Source organism: Natrix helvetica, assembly GCF_964273705.1.
Source record: "Natrix helvetica genome assembly, chromosome: 5".
In the NCBI taxonomy this organism is placed as follows: Eukaryota; Metazoa; Chordata; class Lepidosauria; order Squamata; family Natricidae; genus Natrix; species Natrix helvetica.
In genome coordinates, this window is record NC_138551.1 from 42,695,376 (window position 1) to 42,718,399 (window position 23,024).

The window sequence follows — 23,024 nt, forward strand, 5'->3', positions numbered from 1 at the left end:
AAAAGCCTAAAAGTTGCAAATTGTGGTGATGTGACCAGGGACACCGCAATCAGTGAGCCAGTAGTGAGGTGCCTGAAATGAAATCGTTTTGACCAGGAATACAGTTTGTATGCAGCAGCCGTAACTTACTGTACTACTTATGAGGATGTATCATAAACTTTCAGTAAACTGCAACTTTGAATGGTAGTTATGTGAGCGATGGTTAAGTGAGGAAAGGGTTGCACTTTGGAGGCAATAATCTCGACGATTTATTAAACCTGTATGTACAAGTCAGTGGTGAGATTCAAAATTTTACTACCGGTTCTGTGTTTGTGGCATGGTAGGCGTGGCTTGCTAGGCATGGCAGGAGAAGGATGCTGTCAACTCTACATTCGCATTCCACTCCAGGAGAAGGTTACTGCAAACTCCCCATCTCTTCTGATCAGCTGGGACTCGGGAGGCCAGAGAATAGATGGGGGCGGGGCCAGTCAGAGGTGGTATTTACCGGTTCTCCGAACTACTCAAAATTTCTGCTAACGGTTCTCCAGAACTGTTCAGAACCCGCTGAATACCACCTCTGGTACAAGTGTCTTAGCTTGGATAGTTTCAAGATAGACCAACCCCGATTGCTTTTGGATGTTTTAGCATCCTTGAATCCTCCAGACACAAACATGCATCACATAGTAAAACTTCAGTTTTATTAAACAATACTTTTATTAAAATATTGTTATACCAAGTGGAATGCTACAGCAATCTCGGTATAGGGCGGCATAAGAAACAGTCAGGTTTACATTTAAATACTTAAGATAACTTAAAATGCATCAAAAACACAACAAAAAACCCCTCACTGTCTGGCAGAAAAAAATGTTCACAGCACAAAAATATTTTAAAAGGAATACCAAATATTAATATGAAATATATTAAGCTGTGCTTCTCTCTCATAACTTTTTGTTTGCTGTTTTTAACTTTGTAAACAACACACAATAGCCACACACTGTTTTTTTTTACACATTTATGGAGGGATTTTTTTATATTTTTTTCAACGCAGTTGTCCAGCAAATGCATATGTTTAACTAGGAAGCAGAGGTGGGGATGAAAGTGTGTGATGGTGAAATCAAACAAAAGATATGGAGTAATTAATGCACTCATCTCAGAGTTGGCTACTGTCAGAAGCCAGCTGTCAGTAGGCAGGAGAGAGAGAGCAAAGAAAGCTGAAAGCAGATTCTGGAGTGGTTCCAAAGAAAAGAAAAGGATGTGCCTTTAACAGATATTTTCTCCAGATTCTTTTGAAAAACACAAATTTGGGACACAATGTTGTTGTGGACCCCTATGTTCAAACACACATCATTCCCACGAATGCCCTTTAATGAATTATAAAATTACCACTGTCAGCCACTTCAAAACACCAATTTAACCCAAACTTCTGCACTCATACTTTGGCTCTTCTCTCCATGTAGTTTTCATTCACTTTTCCATTTTTTACAAATAGAATAACATCCATTCTTATTAATAAAGAGATTCGGTTGTAATCTTGCTTTAGACCTGGATGGAATTCTCCATCAAAGCCCTTCATCCCCCATACAGCTGTGCTGATCTACACCATACAGGGATGTATCCAGCTTAGATGAGGATAATTTGGCCATGGCAAGATAGAAACAGAAACAACTGGTTCCTGGCTGCCGCTCAAACAAAGAGTAGGGAAATTCCAGTCTAAAGCATCATGGGAAATAGCTTCAAAGGAAAGGGAATCTGAAGAACTGCGAAGGCAGATATTTAACTCTCGGCAAACAGGATATGAAATGGAAGAAAAAAAAGGGGGGGGAAGCAAACATTGAAGAAATCTGACAACAAAATAAAAGAGTAGTTCTGTGATATGAAGCAGATCCACTGCAAATATTAGAACAGAACAGAAAGAGCCCCCCAAAAAGGGACTGTGGCTTATAGAAGATATTTACAAAATAGCGGCATCATTTTTGTGATCACCCTTCACCTTAAGATCTATGATGGGTCATGTGCGAGGTGATCACTTGGACTTCCCAATATTTGCAGCAGTTCCTCTGATTATGAACTGAACAGTGGACATAGTTGGGGGAGGGGGAACAGTATGAAAAATTGATTGTAGCCACACCAGCACCAGACACTTTTGCTTATGATAGTTTACGCTTCAGGTCCGACAGAAGCCCTGCGTATTACGTATATCACTTCTTCCAGTGCCAAACTTCAACATGCCACCACCTCTAGAGCCTTACCCAGGCAGCATAAAAGTCCCACTTGACTTCCCAGTTTGTATTCCCATCTCTTGGGAAAAACCAGCAGCAGAGGAAAAAGTGGAACAGCTGCCTTGAGGTAAGCATTAACCTCAACTCCTAGTTGTTCAGCATACTGCAGAACAATTTTCGTGGGAGGCACTATCCAAATTCGGGAATCTCCCACAGTGGGAAATATTCATCCTCAAATCAACTATCTGGTTGCTGATGTCTTCCAGATCTCCTTGTAAAGTCTTTAGTGCTGCTTTCCACAGAGCATCCTAACTGGTGAAGGGCTCCTCAGGCTTTGTGCGCTTGGTCCGCTACTGTCTCCCGAGAAGGCAGAAATCCACTAAGGCAGAAAAGAGCACCTAGGTCTGGTCCATAGAGGAGCTCCTGCTCCTCAGATGAGAATCTCCACCATGTCTGACAGGTCAAGAATTTTAGCAGCTGGCAACATCCCTGCAAAGAAAAACAGGCTACATTACTACAGACGTTTGGAGGAAATACACAGCTGCAAGCTACATTTGGCTTAGGTGCCAGATAAACCACTTGTAACCCTTGTGCTTGTCGTAGCAAAACTTTTCATGGTGATGCCACAAGCTAAACTTATATTAGTCTTACAGACAAGATATGAAAAGTAGACTTTGTAGCCGCAACAATCCCAATGGCTGAAGTTACAAACTGCATGAAACTATGGTGCTTAACCATGAATGTCAGATTCATGTGTCCTAAGCCACAATTCATGACCTGCAAATCAATGTTGGAGTTCAGACATTACACTAATCAAAACCTGAATTGGTTGAAAGATGAGCGGCTAGATAAATGTTTTTAATATATAAAAAAAAATAAAAGCAAAAAAATGTGAAGCATTCTGCCTAACATAATGTATAAAGCAGACATATGTGAGAGACATCAAAACCTGATTAAAAACTCCTGTAGCCCTTGATCACTGCTAAAATATGCAGAACATTAACCAATTCCCAAGACTATGTTATTTATTAGGGGCATAGATTGGAGAGGGATGTTCAAATCTAGTTCTTGGTATAAATTCTGAACGTAACTCTACGCATATAAGAAACTCCTCTTAGGGCCATGGCTTTGGTTTAAGCTAAGTTTCAGGCCCTGGTAATCCCTATTGCTTTGATTGTACCACTTGCCTTGAGCCAACCTGGAGTCCCCTCATTTTGTCTCTCAGCTCTCATTTTGAAATTAACCACCCTACTGAAATAAGGTGACAAACTTGTGAATTCAGGGCAATGTCACCTGAATTATTTATTTATTTTAACAAAAACAAGTTTCCAAATGAGTGTTTGAAACCTGCAAAGCTCAATATACCTTTTTTGCACCATCGTTCTTATTCTCCTAATAAACCCAAAACTATTGAAGATTTTCAGCCTCTTTCCTAGAGGCCTTCACATGTCCCATCAGGCCTTTTGAAGGCCATGGAGGCTAGTCTGGGTTTCAGAAAAGAAAAAGCCAGATCTACCTGAATAGTATGATTCCGTGTTTTAAATAGAGACTTTTGTAATTTACTGTTGAAGAAAATATGACAGGGAACACAAAGAATTTAAACATCTATACAAATTATTATTCAATGTCTGTCTCTCGTTCTTCCTGCATCCACCCCACCTCCTCCAGGATAAGCCTATGCTGCATTGCATGAAACTCATGATTAGTCACTATGGGAAGAATCTTAGTCCTGGTATTTGGCCTGCTGCAACAGCACTATGTTCACCTCTTAGTTATGCGAACCCTGACAGGCATTTCTGGCAGAGAAGGCAGGTCACTGGGTATGCTATGAATATAGTTACTAGGAAGTCTAAAAGAGAAGGTCAGGCTCTGTGGGTTCACTCATCAACTGGTCCTTACCTAGGGAACTTGCTGTACCACTGGTTTTTTCAACATGGAACTTGGGCTCGTCACATGGAGTGTTTGTGGGAAGACCTTCAGTCTGTGTACTTCCATCTTTGCTGCCATGTTTGGTGTGGAAGGGAATACAACTTGATGGAGCAGTTACTTCTGCTGAGGCCTTGAGTGCTGAAGAACCAAATAATAATAATTTAGATCAGTATAATCAAATTAATATTGTTAAGGGTTCACATATTGCTAACTATGGTTTGCCTTTTTTCTGAACAGAATAAGTGATAATCTGGTCATAAACCATGCAAGCCACATCCATACAAGACATTTAAGGTTACGTATAATGTATGAATCCAGCCATCAAGTTATCAGTAATATTTACGTATAGCCTTTAATTACCAAAAGGAAAATTACCAAAAGGAAAATTATATTTTCTACTATTTATTCCTAACACGAACATTTACAAGGAAATAATTAAAAAGATGCCCTGCTAATATTATACATATTTATTCAGCCTCTCGCTGTAGGCTACATGGATGGAAATTCCACAGTAGGGCTTCTTAATGACCAAGAGAAGGGAAAGAATTGTAGATAACTAATTCATGCTTCTAATTAGTGGCCAGTGGTTTCCTGAAAATTAACTTACATTCCTGATCTTCCGCACCACAATCTGGAAGGCTAGGAATGTGACATTTGCAAGGAACCTTTTGCCTTCACTATACTGTTTTACACTGGATCTGAAAAATCATAGTTTGCACTAACTCTGTTGGTCTGACAGCATGTTACATTTTTGTTATCTCACACAGCTTCATTTCCCTGATCTTGTCAAACACAGATTTGGAACATCTGAAGTGAGCCAAAATCACTTGGTAAAAGCATAAGGCTATGGGAATGGGGAAAAATACAAATACTGTAAATATAAAACCACCACATTGCCTAAAAGGCCTAAATGGAACCAAAGGACAAGAAGCATTGAATGTACAATGTAAGTACATGTAACTATAAAATCCTACCCTTGTTATCTGGATTGCTGTGGTAATCACTTTCACTGACAGAGTTTCCGGGCCAACATTGCATGGCAGAAGCTGCAAACACCGATGGCACTGATTTTGCAGGTCGTAGGGAGCCTTGATGAGCCTTGTTGGGGTCCTTCCGAGAGCGCTGTTGCAGGACCTTGATGACAGCATCCTTTTCAAGGATTTGGGCATGAAGTTCCTTTAACCTGGGAAAGAAAATGAACAATAAGGAAGGAAACCACCAGCACACATTACAATTCGCAGGAAGCATTCACAGAATGTTAAGATCTAGCAGTTGAACAAAGCCTGCCTTCTAAGCATCCCATAATATGTACCCTCTTGTTACATTTTGCAGAAAAGAAGCTGTTGTTAATCTGTTCTCTTTGGCATGCTATGAATGTTGTCTGGTAAGGAAGCCATTTTAAAAACAACAACAGTGGACGGTTAAAAAGGATAATAGTTTTTCATGCTGCTGGGGCTAAGCCAATTCAGAAGGAACCCTATCAGAATTTCCTCTAACAAGACAAACCTGTTTTCCATCTCCTGATGTTTGTGGTTTGCAAGCAAAAGGTCTTCGTCAAAGCTGCTGTTGGGAGACTGGCGTGGGGAGTGGTTGATAATGGTGGTGTCCCGCTGTGCAGCAGCTGTGGCAGCAGCATCCATAGCAAACTGACGCATGGTACACTCCTCCAAGTACTTTTGCTCCCATTTGGTCATATCAGCCTCCAGGGCCAGGATTTTCTCTTCCCTTTCTCTCAGCTGTTCAGACAGTATGTGGGCATTCAACTCAGAGGATCCTCCACCTGGGGCTCCCATCTGCCTCTAGAGTAGCAAAACAAAACAAAAGACTTGTTTAATATTGTGTTTGGTGCTTCTGCAAAAGCAGTCCATTCCAGCATTTAACATAATAGGCCCAATGCAAGATGAGGCTCATGTTTCTGACATCTCCCTTGTACTCCAGTATAGTCTACCAGTAAAAACCGGGCTTAAAGAATTTGGAAGTCTGGATTCCTGTATTTATTTGGCCTACAAGAATCTAATGGTGTTTCTACACAGCTTATTACTTCTGCCTAATTCAAAGCTTTTCTTTACAGGAGTAAAACTGACTAGAATCAACCACAAATATGCTAGATAGCTTTATGATCCAGGGATATAGAGTTAGAATGGAAGTAATTTGGGAATTCCAGATGAAAAGAAATATGCAAGAATTAAGCATATTCTTTGCCTCAGGGAGTTTTCCTCCAGGAGATTGACCATTGGCTTACCTGAAGGGTCCTTTTCTGTACACCGCGGGAGAGTCCAAGCAATGGGTTAATTCAGTCTGCTTGCCCTTAGGACTGAGGAACTATTTTTCCTTAAGCCACACCTCCTCCTGGTGTGCTCAATCCCCCAGAATTCTTTGAAGGAGTCAGTTCGTGCGGACGGAGCGAAGCGTCCAAGATGATGTACTGTTGACACGAGGAACCCGAATCCCGGCCTTGAGAGCCAGGGTGGGTTGGACTCTCCCGCGGTGTACAGAAAAGGACCCTTCAGGTAAGCCAATGGTCATTTTCCTGTACACCGCTTGGAGAGTCCAAGCAATGGGACATACCAAAGTTATTGTCCATCTGGGTGGGCAGAAGAAGGCTCCCGGGATTCGGTCTCTGACACAACCGCCTGGAGCACACGCCTGCCGAAAGACGCCTCAGCCGAGGCGAAAATGTCCAGTTTATAGTGTCGCACAAATGGAGAAGGAGAGGACCACGTAGCGGCCCTGCAGATGTCCAGGATCGAGGCCTGGGTGGCCCAGGCCGCTGAAGTAGCAGCACTTCGTGTGGAGTGTGCAGTGATGCCGCGCGGGACGGCCTTGGATTGACTTTCATAGGCAGTCGCAATGCAAGCGCGAAGCCACCTGCCAATTGTGGAGGAAGTGACCTTCTTCCCTAGGGAACCGGGCTGGAAGGAGAGGAAAAGAGCCTCTGACTTTCTGAATTCCGCAGTACGAGCGATGTAGACCTTCAGGGCCCTCCTGACATCAAGATTGTGCCAGGATCGCTCTCTGGGATGCGACGGATGAGGACAAAAATTTGGCAACACAATGTCTTGCGCCCTATGGAACCATGAGTTTACTTTGGGGGTAAAGGTCGGGTCCAGCCTCAAAATGACCCTGTCAGGGTGGATGACGCACAGATCCTGGCGAACAGAGAGAGCCGCCAGCTCCGAAATCCGGCGAGCTGACGTGATGGCAATCAAGAAGGCCGTCTTCAGCGTCAGGAATCGAAGAGAAGTAGTGCGTAAAGGCTCGAATGGAGGGCCAGAGAGGGCCCGCAGGACCACGGACAGCTGCCAAGTAGGATAGCGATGAACGGTGGGAGGGCGAAGGTTAGAAGCACCCTTGAGGAAAAGACGCACCTTCGGGATTTTGCTGAGAGGCAAAAGGCGGTCGCCCGACCAGACAGTAGACAAAGCCGCCACTTGGCGTCGAAGGGTGTTCGGGGCCAGGCCCTTGTTGAGTCCCGCTTGAAGGAAGTCAAGCACTCTGGGAACAGGCGCGGTCGTCGGCTCGATGAGCAGTTCCTCACACCACTTGGCGAAGGCGGCCCAGGACGCATCATAAATCCTAGTGGTTGAAGGGCGTCTAGCCGCCTGAATGGTGTTCACTACCTCCTCCGACAGGCCTTGGTCTTTTAGTTGGTCCCCCTCAAGTGCCAGACGGCCAACTGGAGCCACTGGGGCTCTGGGTGAATCACGGCCCCCTGGCTGAGGGAGATCTGGTCCGGAGGAATGCGCCACGGAGGAGACACCGACAGGTGGACAAGGTCGGCAAACCACGACCTGCGGGGCCAATGCGGGGCCACGAGGAGGACCTCTGCTCCCTCTGCGATGACTTTGGAGATGAATTGAGGAAGGAGAGGCAGGGGAGGGAAGGCATACAGTAGCTCGCGGGGCCACCTGCAACGCAGTGCGTCTGTCCCCTCCGCCCCCGGGGTGAAGAACCGGGAGTAGAAGCGGTCGAGCTGCTTGTTGTCCCTGGACGCAAACAGGTCTACGGCCGGAGTCCCGAATCTGTCGGACATCTGGTGGAACAGGCGAGGGTCCAGTTTCCACTCCGCAGGATCTATGGTCGTCCTGCTCAGCCAGTCGGCCTGTGTGTTGTCCACTCCGGAGATATGGTCGGAGCGAAGGGATTCCAGATGGCGCTCCGCCCAGCGTCCCAGGGACTCCGCCTCTCTCATCAGTGCTCTGGATCTGGTGCCGCCCTGGCGGTTGATGTGGGCCTTGGTGGCCACATTGTCCGTCATCAGAAGCACATGTTGGCGATGGATGGGCCGGCTGAAATGGCGCAGGGCCAGGCGAGCAGCTCTCAGTTCCAGCAGGTTGATGCTGTAGCTGGATTCCACTTGGGACCACTTGCCCTGAACAACCAGGGACCCCATGTGAGCTCCCCAGCCGGAGAGGCTGGCGTCTGTGGTGATGATCAACCTCTCGGGTTCCTTGAATAGGTGGCCCTTGAGGATGGCCGGAGACACCCACCAGCGGAGAGACCTCTTCACGTCCGGGGGAACTCGAATCGGCCTGGTAGAGTTGCTCCTGGATGCCCTCTGGTGCGGCAGCAGCAGCCACTGGAGAGACCTGGAATGCAGGCGGGCCCACGGCACGATGGAAATGCAGGAGATCATTTTTCCCAGCAGCTGCGACAGAAGGACCACTGGAGCCTGCCTCAAGCTCAACACCTTGTGGGTCATGGACCTTAGACCGGTCAACCTGTCTCGGGAAAGGAAAACCCTGCACAAGTTGGTATCTATCACCGCCCCCAGGTGTACAAGTCTGTTGGTTGGGGTGAGATGGCTCTTCTCTATATTTAGAGAGAAGCCGTGGTTTCTGAGGGATCTCATAGTGGTTTGGAGATCCCGAAGGGCCTGCTGCCTGGACGACGACTGGATCAGGATGTCGTCCAGGTAGCACTGGAGCCTTATGGGCCTGCGTCTTAGCTGAGCCGCCACTACCGCCAGCACTTTGGTAAACGTCCGAGGAGCGGACGAGAGGCCGAATGGAAGAGCTTTGTACTGGAAGTGGCGACCCGCATAACAGAAGCGCAGGAACTTCCTGTGCTGAGGACGGATGGGGATGTGGAGATATGCCTCTTTGAGATCTATAGATGTGAGAAGATCTCCCTGTCGAATCCCCGCCAGAATGGACTGCAGAGACTGCATCTTGAACCTCCGGTAGGCGATATGCCTGTTGAGGTTCTTGAGGTCCAAGATGGCTCTCCACCCCCCCGAGTTCTTTGGTACCAGGAAGAGGATGGAGTAAAACCCCCTCCCCTCTTCGCCTTGGGGAACTGGTTCCACGGCCCTGATGTCCAGGAGATGACGGACTTCCTGGTCCATACGCTGCCTCTTCTGGGGGCAGGACGGGACAGGGCACCGGATGAAGGTCCGAGGGGGAAGGGACAGGAATTCTAGGGAGAGGCCTTCCCTGACTGTCTGCAGAACCCAAGCATCCTCGGTGTTCTGGGCCCAATGAGAGGCGAACAGCTGGAGGCGACCCCCGATGGGCGCCAAGCCCTGGCAGTCACTTTGACTTACGGAACGGCCTGTTGGAGGCCCCACCGCGGTTATACTTGCGGAAGCCGAACTGCTGCCTGCCTCTGTCCCGAAAAGGCGCTCTGTCTTGGGACCTGTCGCCCTGCTGGCCGAAGGACCTATTAGAGGGAGAGAAGGAAGAGGCAGAGGTGGAAGGCTCGGAGGCACGAAAGGACTGCCTCCTAGAGTAGGGAGCGGCCTTACGTTCCTGCTTTTTATTTAAAGAGGGTAGGATCTTCCTCTTGTCCTTGGACTCAATGAGGAGAGGATCCAGGGACTCGCCAAACAATTTGGACCCCTTAAAAGGGGCGGAAGCCAGTTTCCATTTGTTTTTCTGGTCCGCTTGCCAATGTCGGAGCCAGATCAGTCGACGGGAAGTTATGTTAGAACCGAGGGCCCTGGAGGCAAATTTGGTGGCATTGAGGGACGCGTCAGCGGCATACTGGGAGGCCGCGATTATTTTTGACACGTCCTGGTGGAGACGGATGTCTCCCGCCGGGAGCTTGTTTAGGAGCTCGCGCAGCCAGATCACAGAGGCCCTATTAAAAAAGGAAGCTGAAGAAGAGGCCCTGATGGCCCAGGCAGCCGCCAGATGGGTCTTGTGGCACGCCTTTTCCGCCTTCTTGTCCTCCGCCTTAAGGCCTTCCAGGAGGTCGGCCGGTAGCGAGGAGTTGGAAGTGAGCGCAGCGATGGGCGGGTCGACAGTGGGAAGGGCCAGAAGGTCCTCCAACACTGGCTCCATAGTATAAAGCTTCCTATCTACCCCACTGGGAGAGGATTGCGTGGCTGGCTGAGCCCACTGGCGCTGGATTAAGTCGAGGAACAGCCCCGGGACCGGAACCAGCTCTTGCTGGGGCGCTGGCACATCAAACATGACCGCATTGGGATTAGCCGGAGGGGCATCATCCGCCGGCGCGGTCGGCTTGGGCTTGATCCCCACCCTGGTGGCAGCCTTGACCTTGTGAAGGACCGATTTAAAAAGGCTGGGCTTGAAGAGACCCGCAAAGGCGGGCGCTTCGGGGGGAAGGTCCTCGTCGTCCGAGAGGCCTAGCACCTCCGGGTCAGGGTCCTCAATGGCAGAGGCCTCGCTGACCACCGAGGATTCCAGGGAAGGATGGCGAGCACGCTTGCTTGGGGGCGGAGCTGCCTGATCGGGTTTGGGACCCCTAGGGGCCGCTGCGGTAGGACTTTTAAATTTCATTGCCTCCGTGATGCCCTTGGCAATGGCACGGGCCATTAGCTCCTGCATGCGGGGCGATAACTCCTCAGAGTCAGAATCGGGATCCAAGCCCTCTACTAGGGGAGGTGAAGCCTCACCCTGCATATCGTCTATGCTAGCATCCCCAGGGGGAGGAACCTGTTCACAGGCCCAGGAAGGGACCGGGGAAGCCGGCTCTGCAAATGACCTATTAGGGGATAGGTCCTGGGATTCCACCTCCTCGGCGAGGACCGACTGGAGATCTTCCCGGGAGGGAGGGGCTCCTGAAAGGGACTGCACCCTGTCTGCCTGGCGTCTGGCCTTCTCGAATTGCTTGTCAAGGGCCCGCTGGCGCCTTTCAGCATCCTTGGCCTCAGCTACCGAAGGGGTTCTGGAACGCTGTTTCCCAGAGCTACCCCCACCACTCTTGCCCGCACCCCCACTCCCCGAAGAGGAGGAACCCTTGCTAGGGGCCTGCGAGAGGCTCGGCCTAGCGTCTTGGGAATCGGGAGGACTGGGCAGGTCCATAGTCAATGACCACACAAGATGGAGCAAGGCTATGATAAGGCAGAAGGATAGATATAGACTGGGTGCTGTAATGGGAAACAAAACGAAATGATCGTTAAAATTGCCATATATACAATTAATCGAATCAATACTATAAAATCATCCCATGTTTCACACCAGTCGGAGGCCCAGGGGTAGGATTGGGGCCTGCACCGGGGTGCAAGGCTCCGCAGGAGAAGCAGGGAGGAGAATGACTATAGAAAAATTCTTTAGGCCTGCGCTTACTTAAGGCCTCCTCCCTGAGCCGGTATGATGACCGTTGGAATGGCACAGGAACCAGCGCCGCTCGCAAAAATAGACAAAAGGCGAAGGTGGCGATCCTAGCCCGAGAAACCCTTGCTAGGCCCTGCCACCTCCAGCGGCCTCCTGAACAACGAGGCTGATGCAAAATGGCGGCCATGGCTGGGCGCGCTATTTTCGCGCCTAAAAATGGCCGCCGCAACAGCGTGGGGCTAAGGGAGAGCGAGGGGCGAACGCGCCTCGCAATGGCGACGATCGCCCACTCCTCCCTGCGGCAGAGGTCCTCTAGCAGGCCGGGGAGCGAAAAAACTTCGACGAAAATAACAAACGAGGGGCCTGGGGAGTTAGGAACCTCGCCGCTGCAGCCGCGCCGTTTTAAACGACAAGCGGCAGGCCTCCGAAGCCGTCCCAAGAGGATCGGCTGAGGGGCACCCCCCACCACCTTCCAGCTTACCTCCTGGCCTTCAAGTGCAGATTGTACTGAAGAAAGTCGCAGAATTTAAGAGAGAAACGTCTCACGATGTTGGAGGAATAGTAGAGAAAAACTTTAAACGTAATTTGAGAGTCCAAGCCAAAAAAAGGATCAATTTAGCTCAGAGCTCTAACTAAATACGTCCAAACGGGCTGACTGAGGAAGAATTCTGGGGGATTGAGCACACCAGGAGGAGGTGTGGCTTAAGGAAAAATAGTTCCTCAGTCCTAAGGGCAAGCAGACTGAATTAACCCATTGCTTGGACTCTCCAAGCGGTGTACAGGAAAATCAACATATACCCTATATTTCCCATCATAGTTTGAAGGAACTCAACCTTTTTCCGATTGGCTCACATTTGGATCATCTGAATCTGGTAAAAAGTTGCATATCTGAAAGGGGTCTTAATTTTTTTTTAAAATACAGATCTGATTTTTGCACCCCGTCACTGTTTTCCTTTAATTTCCTGCTCAAATAGAACTTATTCTTTATAGTGTGTGCGACTTCCTTTTATAAAAGTGTAACATTTTATGATTAACACAATCTCAATAAATGCTAATTAAAAAGATCAACTGATAAATAGATTGCTAACCATTGCCAAACGAATTATTCAACTTCCAGTTGTAGAGTGCTGCAATAGCCCTGGTATATACTTGCATCCACAAATTCTTTGTCATTACATTATTTGACTAGTTGTGTAAAAAGACAGAAGAGGAAGTACAGCTTCCATAATGTTGTTTAGATTTGTTCCACAAACATTCTTCTATTATTGGGCTTGAGGTAACATTAAATGGAGCATTCTAGAGATACATTCTTCCTATGTTAATGGAAAGTAAAATTGTTGAGTCTTTAGTAAGGAGATGAAATAAGACAAAAATCCATCAGTATGTGGGTGATCCAAACTTTCAAAACTGCTTTCAAACTTAGTAAGCAGAATATTCTTCATACTTTTTTGCCATTATTTCTTGGTCCTTCTCTTACCTGCTGAGCCCGCAGAATCTTCAGTTCCTGCTCTAAGCGGGTCCGGAGACGCAGTTCTAATTGTTCACGCTTTTCACACGCAGCCTGGAGCTGGCCCAGGGCCTGTTGCAATCGTTCTACTTTCTCCACATATGCTCGCTTCTTCTGCAACTCATCTTCCATTTTAGCAGTGCGGGCCTGAGCACTGCTCAGAGCCTGCTCCAACAGTTCAGCCCGCCGACGTTGGTCTTCATTAGTGCCATGTAGACGTGCAATTTCCCGCTGTAACTTTTCTCTTTCTTGCTGATATTCATAGTCTGAAGACAAAACAAAGAGGAGGTTTGGCATAAGCCACAGCTATGTACTCCACATTTCTGACAGTGTAACCTTAAAGATAATTTTAACTGTAATGCACTAAGCCCAAATCCTAATTTTTTAGAAGAGAAATGGTTATTGTCTTCATTTTCAATAATCTGTTGACTACTGAAATAATTGCACAAAAGAGTTATGCCAGGAGACTGCCAGACTCAAGAGGAAAAAAAAACACTTTGTTGTGCCATAGTACTTTGATGTTACACAACGTTCCTATTACTTCTTCGCTCATGCTTCCATGCCATGGTTTTCCATGATGTGATCATGGATGGGGCCTAACAAGGTAAGATGAAGAATTTATGGGACGTTGTAAACCATGCTGCTATAGAAGAGGTACAAGAAATCTGTACCATTCCAGATGACATTGGATTGCGATTTGCATCATCCTAAATCATTAGTCAGGCTGGCTAACCATAATAGGTATCAGAATATGGCAATATATGAAAGCCACAGATTCTCTGCCATTATTGAGAGACTCAATTTATGCCCTACGTATCTAGTAAACTATGTCATTTCCTTCCTCTTACCCTACTCGACCCTACACCAAAGGTTATAGAAGCATGACTATCTCTAGCAGTTTCATTCATGATCTGCAGAGGGCACCACACTGCTTTCCCCCATTCGCAAAAAGACTCTGGCGTTATTTGTAAGTTTTCTTATCTTCAAGAGACCAAAATGTGGTGGCCAAATTGCCACAATAATTGTATGTGGGAGCTAAAACCATAAGGACACGATCCATATTCTACCACTCTTTCATGATTTGCTGAAACTTGATTAAGAGGTAGAACCATTCTAATGAAGCAGACAGAAGAGTCATATAACCCTTTAAATAATAAAGCGGAGATTCTGATTCTCACCAACGGGGATGGCTGCCTAAGTGAAAAACAGGGTTTTTCAGAGCAATTATGCAAAGGATTATTGTTTCCCACTGCTGTATTTACAAAGCCAGGAGGAGAAGTGCTTTCTGAAAGGACGCAGGACCTCTCATTCCTGGAAGGAGAGAAGTGGTTTCCTGAACTGGATAGGCAAAAGTTGAGTGCAGGAACATGCCAACTTCCACCCCCATCGCCAGGCCAATTCTCATCCTTTGACAACAATCCCTCTTTTCAAAAATCCAGAACAGCAGCAAGAAACATCTTGGACCTAGGACTTTAAGGAGAGGGAGTATAGCTTGTGTGCTGGAACAGCCAGAACAGCCATTGGAATGCAAAGAATCCAGGTCACACTGATGGTTGCTGTGATTAATGGCTCTAGTTTAAGTGCCAAGAATAACTTAGCCTCCTTAGGGGAATGGCAAAAGGCTTCCAAAGGAGGATCCGCCTCCTCTTCAATCTTAAAGGGACCACAGACTTATCTTCTTTCCAGCTTGTTTGAGGCAAAGGCACAAGGAATAGGACACTGGTCCTGTTGAACATTGGTATACAAATGAAAAACCAGAGATATGCAGCGGGATACTATCAGAAGGGCATATGGGAAGTAGAAATACAGTTGAACTAGCAAAAGGTTTTCAAGAGGCTTACTTTGAGCAACAAGTTTTGCCATAGTCCCTTGGTTTCCTTCTTGATTTTCCTGTGCTCGGCTAGCCAATTGTTTGTTTGCTGACTCTAATCGCTCTAAAACAAATTGAAAGGAAAATAAAATCAAGATTAGAATGTATTTCAATGCTCAAATATTCATGGCTTTCTGGAAAGGCACAGACAGTTATTTGTCACTTGCCAAAGGTGCTATTGTGTTTAACATTGTCAGAGGACATAGCTGCTAATAATGGCACAATTATGCAAATCCTTTGCATAATTGCATTATTTTCACAAATAATGCTTTATTTCTTAGAACTTTAAATAAGAACAATATTTCTCTGGATTCCAAGCCTTATTAGAGGCTTGGAATCCAGAAATTCCAAAATTCTGCCACATTTTGTTATTTTATTTAATTTTATCCTAACAATAAGATTTACAGTCTGGAAAATAACTAGATAACTTTTTGGAACCTTCTAAGTTAAATGATTCAGTTTATAAGTGATTTTGAAAAACTGCCAACAAGCCATGAAGGTGCATAGCCCCCCCCCCACCTCTTCGTCACAACCTGCCTTTTTATTCTGATTACCATTAACCGTTGTGCCAGTGGGCAGTGATGGTCATCTCTTTGTCTCCAATGCATAATCAAAATCTTACCCCTAAAGAGGAAAAGAAGCCACCTGCAACAGCAGATGCCCAAATCTGAATCTCATTGGCTATTGAGTCAATGGCTGTAGCAGTATGAATCTGAATACATCCTAGGCCGGATTGCGTTAAATGGTATATATTGGTGGTAAAGAATAGGAAATTTCAAACATAACAGACAATTTTCTGACTCGCAATATCACCCAAATTTAGAATTTGACCTTTCCAAATTGCCTTACCTTTGAGATCCCGATTGAAGTCTTGCAACCTCCTCATTTCCCCATCCTTTTTGTTTCTCATGGTTTTCTCCAAAGTTTCTCTCTTTAATGATGCTTTCATTAGATTTTCATAATCTTCTGAAATTTGTTGAATTTCGCTTTCCAACTAAGTATCAAAAAACAGAACATTTAGGTTAAAACATATCTGCATAATAAAATCCATAAATTACAGGGAGTCCTTGATTTACAACAGTTAATTTAGTGAATGTTCAAAGTTACAACAGCACTGGGAAAAAAAGTGACTTGTGACCATTTCTCACACTTTACCACCATTGCAGCATCCTCAAGAGCACATGATCAAAATTCAGATGCTTGGCAACTGATTCGTATTTATGATGGTTGAGTATCCTGGGGTCATGGGATCCCCTTTTGTGACCTTCTGACAGGCAAAGTCAATGGGGAAGCCAGGTTCACTTAACAATCAGGTTACTAACTTAACAAGTGCAATGATTCACTTAACAACGGTGGCAAGAAAGGTCATAAAATGGGGCAAAATTCAGTTAACAAATGTTACACTAAATAATGAAAATTTTGGGGTCAATTGTGGTTGTAAGTCGAAGACTTCCTGTACAGTAGTGAACATTTGCTCAACAACTGAACTTCAAATTTGCATTGGAATACAAATTAACAAACATTTCTTAATATTCAAAAGTCACAATCTAAACATGAAATTGAATGCAGGGATCTTCAGTTAAGAGAACCAAAAGTACATGAGTTAGAAAAGTCAGTCCCTCACAAGACATAACTGAACTGGAAACTGTAATATTTAGAAGCTTCTTGATGTTATCACTCTTTCAAGCCATTGTTTTTATATTTAAGTTCTAAAATTTATTTGGAGGTCAGTCATCATTTCCAACATTTTCTATTACTACACCAAAATATAGGCAGAGTGCCAATGCTAAATAATGTTACTATGATGTTTATTAAAAAATAGTATTTGATGTTTGTAGTGTTTTTATTACATGTAGTGTGTATGTATACAGTATACTTTACAATACACATGTGTTTATGCGAAAATGTATAAAACTGTCACAGAAACCTTAGTGAGAAAACACATTAGAATTTAAAGCAATTTAAAAGCGTTAAGGCAGATTAAAACAATCATATAAAGGCGAAGTCAGCATCACTGCCACCTCCTTCAAGTTAATTTCAATAAAAGCCAATATGTTATTCTGGTTTCTCAAAGTCCAATGTATCATTCCTCTTTTTATTTTATTTTATGCCATTTGCTAGCTATCCAATATATTCCTAAGCCTGTTTTGAGTTGGATTTGACACCTGTTTGATAACCAGCAACCACATTCATTACAAAAACTATAAACAAGCAATGGTGGTTGCATCTCTCCCCTTATACAAGGAAGCTGATCATAAGAACGGGGCCCAAATGATGATAAGGTTGTGAAGGCAGTAAACAGAATCATTAAAATCACGACATTAGATGTTTACAATTTGTGACTTAAATCACTCTACACTGTTCCATTAGAATCTTTAGGGCATGCTGTGGTTTTCCCCCCCTCCCCTTCTTCTTTTCTTTCACACTTTTGCCCTATTCTTCCTTAGTTCCGACTGATATGCAGTTCCATGTTCCATTGTTAACGCTTTACTTTGCAGGCCTCGCATATTCCCTTTGCAGCCCTGGCACGTGCCAGGCCATTCCCAAATAACTCAATGGCTTCAAGAAGAGTATTCTTGCCCTTGGCTGCTGCTGGGCTGCCATAGCCTCTCCTTGTGTGTTTCTGCACAAAAGCTTCTGTGTCTTGCCTACCAAGAAAGCCCAGGAAACAGGCCCAGATAACAGGAGAGCACAACTGTTGGCAGAGAAGGTGAATAGATTCTTTTCTCTCTCTGTCCACTCAACAACTGCTTCAGCTTAAGATCAGTTGGGTCCTGTTAGCTTGTGCTCCACAGCTGTTTAAAGGGGAGGGAGAGTAATTGAAAAGTATTAAAGGATAAGATGGTTTTCAGGACAGCTGTTTCTGGGAAACCAAAGGCAAAAAGGAGAGCATCTGGGGAAATGTTGCTGAAAGCAAAGCTCTATGAAGCACTCTGAGCCCTCTGCTCTTCCAGAAAACATCACGATTGCTCCAAACACAATAGCTGGATTCACAGGTAACTCCAAGCCCAAATCAATCACAGAGTAATAGAATAGGGAAGAGGTAAGCAATCTTTTCAGCTTCCCTTGGCCTCCCAAAGGGGTCTTACACGATAGTTGTATGCGAGAAAGTACAACAAAGAACAATCTCACAAGAGACTGCATGAAAATTTGAGGCAAGAATTTGGAAGATAGCACTATTATTTTAATTGTAAGGAAACAGGGGTGCGGGGTAGCAGTGGTGGTTAGTGGCTGTCTGGTTGATCCACAATTTTGTACTGTCAATTCAGGATTATCTGAATTACCACGCCAGAACTTCGTTTTGCTTTGCTTAGCAGAATGAGTGAACTCAGCTATTGGGGTTTGTAAAGATTTATGGCTAAGTGTTACATGTGAACAAAGTTACAGTGGCTTCTTCAATAAACTAGGGAAACCGTAGATTAGTGTAAACTTGTGAATTGCTACTTCAAAATGGACTTGATATGCATCTTTTAAAAAAATCAGGCAGATAATTATTAAAGTTATCATATTTGATGACTTGGCAGAAGCTGGGACAAGTAACAGGAGCTCACTCCATTACACGGCGCTAGAGATTTGAACCACCAAACTGCTGACCTTTCTGATCGACAAGCTCAGCGTCTTAGCCACTGAGTCACGGCGTCTCCTTAAGGAGTAAGGTATCCTTCAAATAACTAGGTATCCTTCAAGTAGCAGAAAATGCTGCATTTTTTCTTTTTATTTTATGTCCCTCACTACTGCAATGGATAATTCTACCACTCATAACTGGGTACTTGTTTGGGACATATGAATCATTGAAGTAAATGATATACTGGGGTTAGAAAGATCAAGTATTGGTCCTGATAAAATACTATTCTCTATATGCCATTTCTGGTTTCTAAACTCCAAAAGGCCTGCTTTCTGTACTTTTGTGCAACGTGCAACGTACAACAAGTAGAACTCTCGCATAATACAAACTTCTAATGATCAATTCTATCTAAATGGTGTGGAAAAGTAACATCAATCAAAATTTAAAAATGGAAGCTGACATAATAAAAAGCAATGTATCATTTCCAGCATTTTCTTTATTTCCAAAGAGGCATTCTGCAACAAAGGCCTCATATTCCTAGAAGACAAAAATGGTGGATGACTATTTCCAAACCCAGTACTTTGTAATTATGCCAATCTACTCAGAATATAAAAATATAAAATTAAATAGTGATGGTAATGAACATGCTGCTGCATCACATAACTATTATTGTGAAATATTCTGCAATATGATCTCAAAATTCCAAGCATGCCTATTAACCTGAAAAGACCTGCTTTGGCTCATCAACCAAGTTTTCCTACAGTTGGATAACATAAAACCAGATTCTCCACTCTTGCTGCCAAGATAGACAAGAGATAGTCAACAAATATCCTTTTCTTATACTGAATAAGGATTTAAATTTTAGAAAGGTTAATTATGACTTCGTCCTTGATTGCAGTAGTTTCATGATAAAATGTGCATTAGTTGCATATATTTTAATTAGATAGCATGGCTAAAGTAGGGTTATGCTTGGTCTTTACCTTTTGAATCCGGTTGGCCTTTTCATTGTAACTCTCCACTTCCCTCCTCAACAACTCATTTTCTCTTTGAAACGTCTCATTCTCTCTTAACAACTTCTTATTCTCCATCAACACAGCTTCTATTTGTGACAAGTGGTTACTAGTAGAAGCAGCCTGAGTTGCCATCAAAGCTGCCACCCCAGCTGATGTAAGTGATCCCAGATGGTTATGGCAGAGAGCAGCCTGTTGTGACATGAAAGCTTGGGACATCGGAGTTTGCATCATCCTAAAAAATTAAAAGATGAAGAAATTAATGATAACTTTCTAGAAGAAGGGCCCCAGCCCTGTATGTAGCAAAGCTCAAGTATCTGGGTCAGCCATATGAACAACTTAAATATCCTGGGCTTTAAAAATTCTACCCCTCTAATGTTTATTAGCTGAACACTGTTTCACTAACTAAACTAGGAGAGTTTTAGAACATAGAAGATTGGATTAAGATTTCCACATCTGCTGCAAAAGTCCAGACAACCACTAGACGGTAATTAAGGGATCTCTTTGCTATCCTCTGGTCTCAGCCACATTCTTCCAGTTCAGATATGGTAGCCTAGAGTGGGTAAACCATTCAAGACTGCTTTAAATTCCAGTTATCCACTAATAAGATTTGCAGTGCAGCATTTTTGATTACTATTTGCACAAAGGCTCCTAATTTTGAGAAAAACACAAACCTGGTTTCATAAAGTATGGATTTCATGGTACAACTGATGCTATCCAGTTTATTATTTGCACTTTGATCTTTAATTCAGTGTTTGAATTCAACACTGCTATGCCATGTTTTCATTTACTCCAATGCTCTTTTAAAAGCCACCTCTGATTAGTCACATATTATGCTAAACTATAAACCCACATTTACAAGCCACAATGAGGTTTTTATGTTGCACTAAACCAAAACCCATACCAAGCATATGTCTTGGTGTTCTGTGAATCCTTTCCTCACTCAGTTTTCTATTAATTTTTACAACTCTATAGTAGACTTTCATAAATATTTAATCAAAATTAATAGCTACCATGATCCCACCTGACTAACTCCAAGGTCCATTTAATTCTGGAATTTTCAAATGCCTAAACAAAAACAAGTTAACTTTAGAGTTCTCTCTCCTGCTGCTCTTACAATTTGAAATTCGTAGATTTCAACATGGATGCCCTTCTTGTACACAAAGCAGAGTACTTTCTGAGAAGATCTGACTAAGGCTCCTTTGATGCAGAATTATTCAGAAATTCTTGCAAAGTGATCCTAGAGCAAACAAGAATATATATACCTTCCTTTTAGCACACAACTGCCCCCCACCTTCTTTTGTTCCCCAGGAAAGAGCCAATTTCCTGCCTCCAGCATTATCTCTTCCTGCCAGTATTCACTAGAGATTGTCTCCAGCCAGAAACTATGGTTCAGTTCCCCCTTCATTCTTGGTAAGTCACAATGGTGGCAGGCAGTTGTGAAAGTACTTGTAAATGCCACTCAAAACCCGCTGTAAAACTATGATATTCTAAGCAAAAAGGAATGTTCCTTATGAGCCAAAAGCAAGCCAGGTCCAAGATTGGCCCTCAGCTCATTGGTTGCTGGCACAATTCATAAAACTTAGGAAGATAGTTACATGCTAAAGAGATAGGATGCTGAGATAAGCTTGCATTGGTAAATACAGAGTTACACAAGAGGTACAACTCTGATTCTTCCTCTACCATTTTTGTAAGAGTAACTGTATGATGAAATGGAATCTTGAACTATCCCCTCCCAAAACAGAATCCAATGGCCTTTGCACCTCTTTACAAAGCTTGGAAGAATGCCTGCTATAACTCCTTTACTTTTTTCCATGCTATCTAAACTATTTGCTTCTTTATCTTTGGACAATAGTAAATGCCAATTCTTTCTCACATGGTTCATGGAAGTTGTGTGTCAAATCTGTCCTGAAATTAACAAAATCTCTTTACAAAGCCAAAAGAAACAAACACAAATCAAAGGCAAATCTTCTTCCACAAGGAAAGGTAAAGTTGGGGGAAGAGGAGGAGCTAAAAGTGGAACAGGATTCAAGAGTTTAACTCCATACATCCCCACTTAGGATAATAACCATCCACATCCAATTTATCTTCTTAGGAAAAAAAACCAACTGAAGGTGCTTTCTGACAAGATGGAAAGGGCTAGGTTTAAGCACTGGAAGAATTCAAATGAATGACTAACCAGAACACAATCCTTTGAAAGTATTCTGTGAAATTCCAACTTTCAACATAAGCAAAGTAATATAAAACCAACACAGTTACCTGATTTCAGGATGTTGAAATCCTGGACCTTCTCTGTAATGCTGCCTGGGGTCAGAAAGGTAACTTTCTGATGCCTCCTGTGAAGGGATTATATAAGGATATTGTGGAGGTGGACCACGGGGCTCATCTGATGCCTCAGAGGACTTTCCTCTAGAGAGACAGAGTTGGTGATGTCTGGAAAGTTGAGGGTAGCTGTAAGAGGGACTCATGTGGTTCTGTGCTTGAATGCCATTCCTCTCTGGGGACACCTGCAGGACCTGCTCACTGAGTGACCGTATATGACCATATTTCAGCTCTTTCAGTGACTCGTCCTGCGGTATGCTGTTAATGTCAGAAGCATAGGTCCTGCGCTGTCCACCTTCTATAGGTGCTCCAGACAAAGTGGCCCTAACATGTTGTCCTGGTTGTGTGGCATAATACTGAGACTGAGCTTTGGCCTCCTCATAGGTGGGAAGCTCTTCTCCTTTATGCTGAGGCTGGTAGAACCGGTACATGCTATTCTCCAGGTAGAGGTGGTCAGCATGGTGCTCCTGGCCCTGGGGTTCTTGTCGTGTTGATTGCTGAACCATTTGGCTCTCATCTTGCGTGAGACTCTCAAGGGAGGACTGGGGGCTCCCACTGCTTCCTCCTCCTCGTAAGGCCTGCTGCTGTATGGCTAGGAGTGTACGATTCTCAGTGAGATTACCATACCTCAGCTGCTCTTGGATCAAGCGGTGAAGGACAGTTCCAGAGGAATCCTCAGCTGTCCTCATTCTCAGCTAAGGGGTTCTTCCTAGTGCTTTCTGAATGCACCAAAACAGCAAAATTTGTTTCTGGAATCTAATAGCTACTGTCCATCCAAATGACCCTGCAAAGAGAGAGAGAAAAAGTCATGAGGTTGCACAACGTAATAAACTCATTGAAAAAGACCACTACATTCCAATTCTGTATCTCTTTAAATAGTCTTTTGCAATGTGGTGCCTTCCAGATATCCTTGACCATAATTTCCATCACTCCCAGCCAATATGGCCAACACTCTACATAGCTGATTGGATTTATAGCCCAACAAATATGGAAGGGTCAGATTGTGAGAGACGTTGCTTTAGAAATGAACAACAAATTTAGAAGTTTCCCAAAGGCTTTCTAGCTTATCGGCACAAGAATAAAATGAGAAAATCTATCTATTA

The 23,024-nt window shown here is 44.3% G+C and overlaps 1 protein-coding gene across 2 annotated transcripts in view; it reads right to left on the reverse strand.

The window, feature by feature from the left end:
* Nucleotides 1–670: 670 nt before the first annotated feature.
* AMOTL2 (angiomotin like 2) overlaps nt 671–23,024 on the reverse strand; it is a 29,491-nt gene continuing 7,137 nt past the window's right edge. For both annotated transcript variants that reach the window (XM_081954783.1, XM_081954782.1), the window contains exons 2-10: nt 21,859–22,705; nt 19,570–19,834; nt 15,874–16,018; nt 14,996–15,088; nt 13,125–13,420; nt 5,634–5,926; nt 5,102–5,310; nt 4,098–4,265; nt 671–2,687 (exon numbers count right to left, since the gene is read on the reverse strand). In XM_081954783.1, the coding sequence (XP_081810909.1) occupies nt 2,629–2,687; nt 4,098–4,265; nt 5,102–5,310; nt 5,634–5,926; nt 13,125–13,420; nt 14,996–15,088; nt 15,874–16,018; nt 19,570–19,834; nt 21,859–22,610 (2,280 nt within the window). In that variant the 5' untranslated portion in view covers nt 22,611–22,705 and the 3' untranslated portion in view covers nt 671–2,628. The remainder of the gene's footprint in view (nt 2,688–4,097; nt 4,266–5,101; nt 5,311–5,633; nt 5,927–13,124; nt 13,421–14,995; nt 15,089–15,873; nt 16,019–19,569; nt 19,835–21,858; nt 22,706–23,024) is intronic.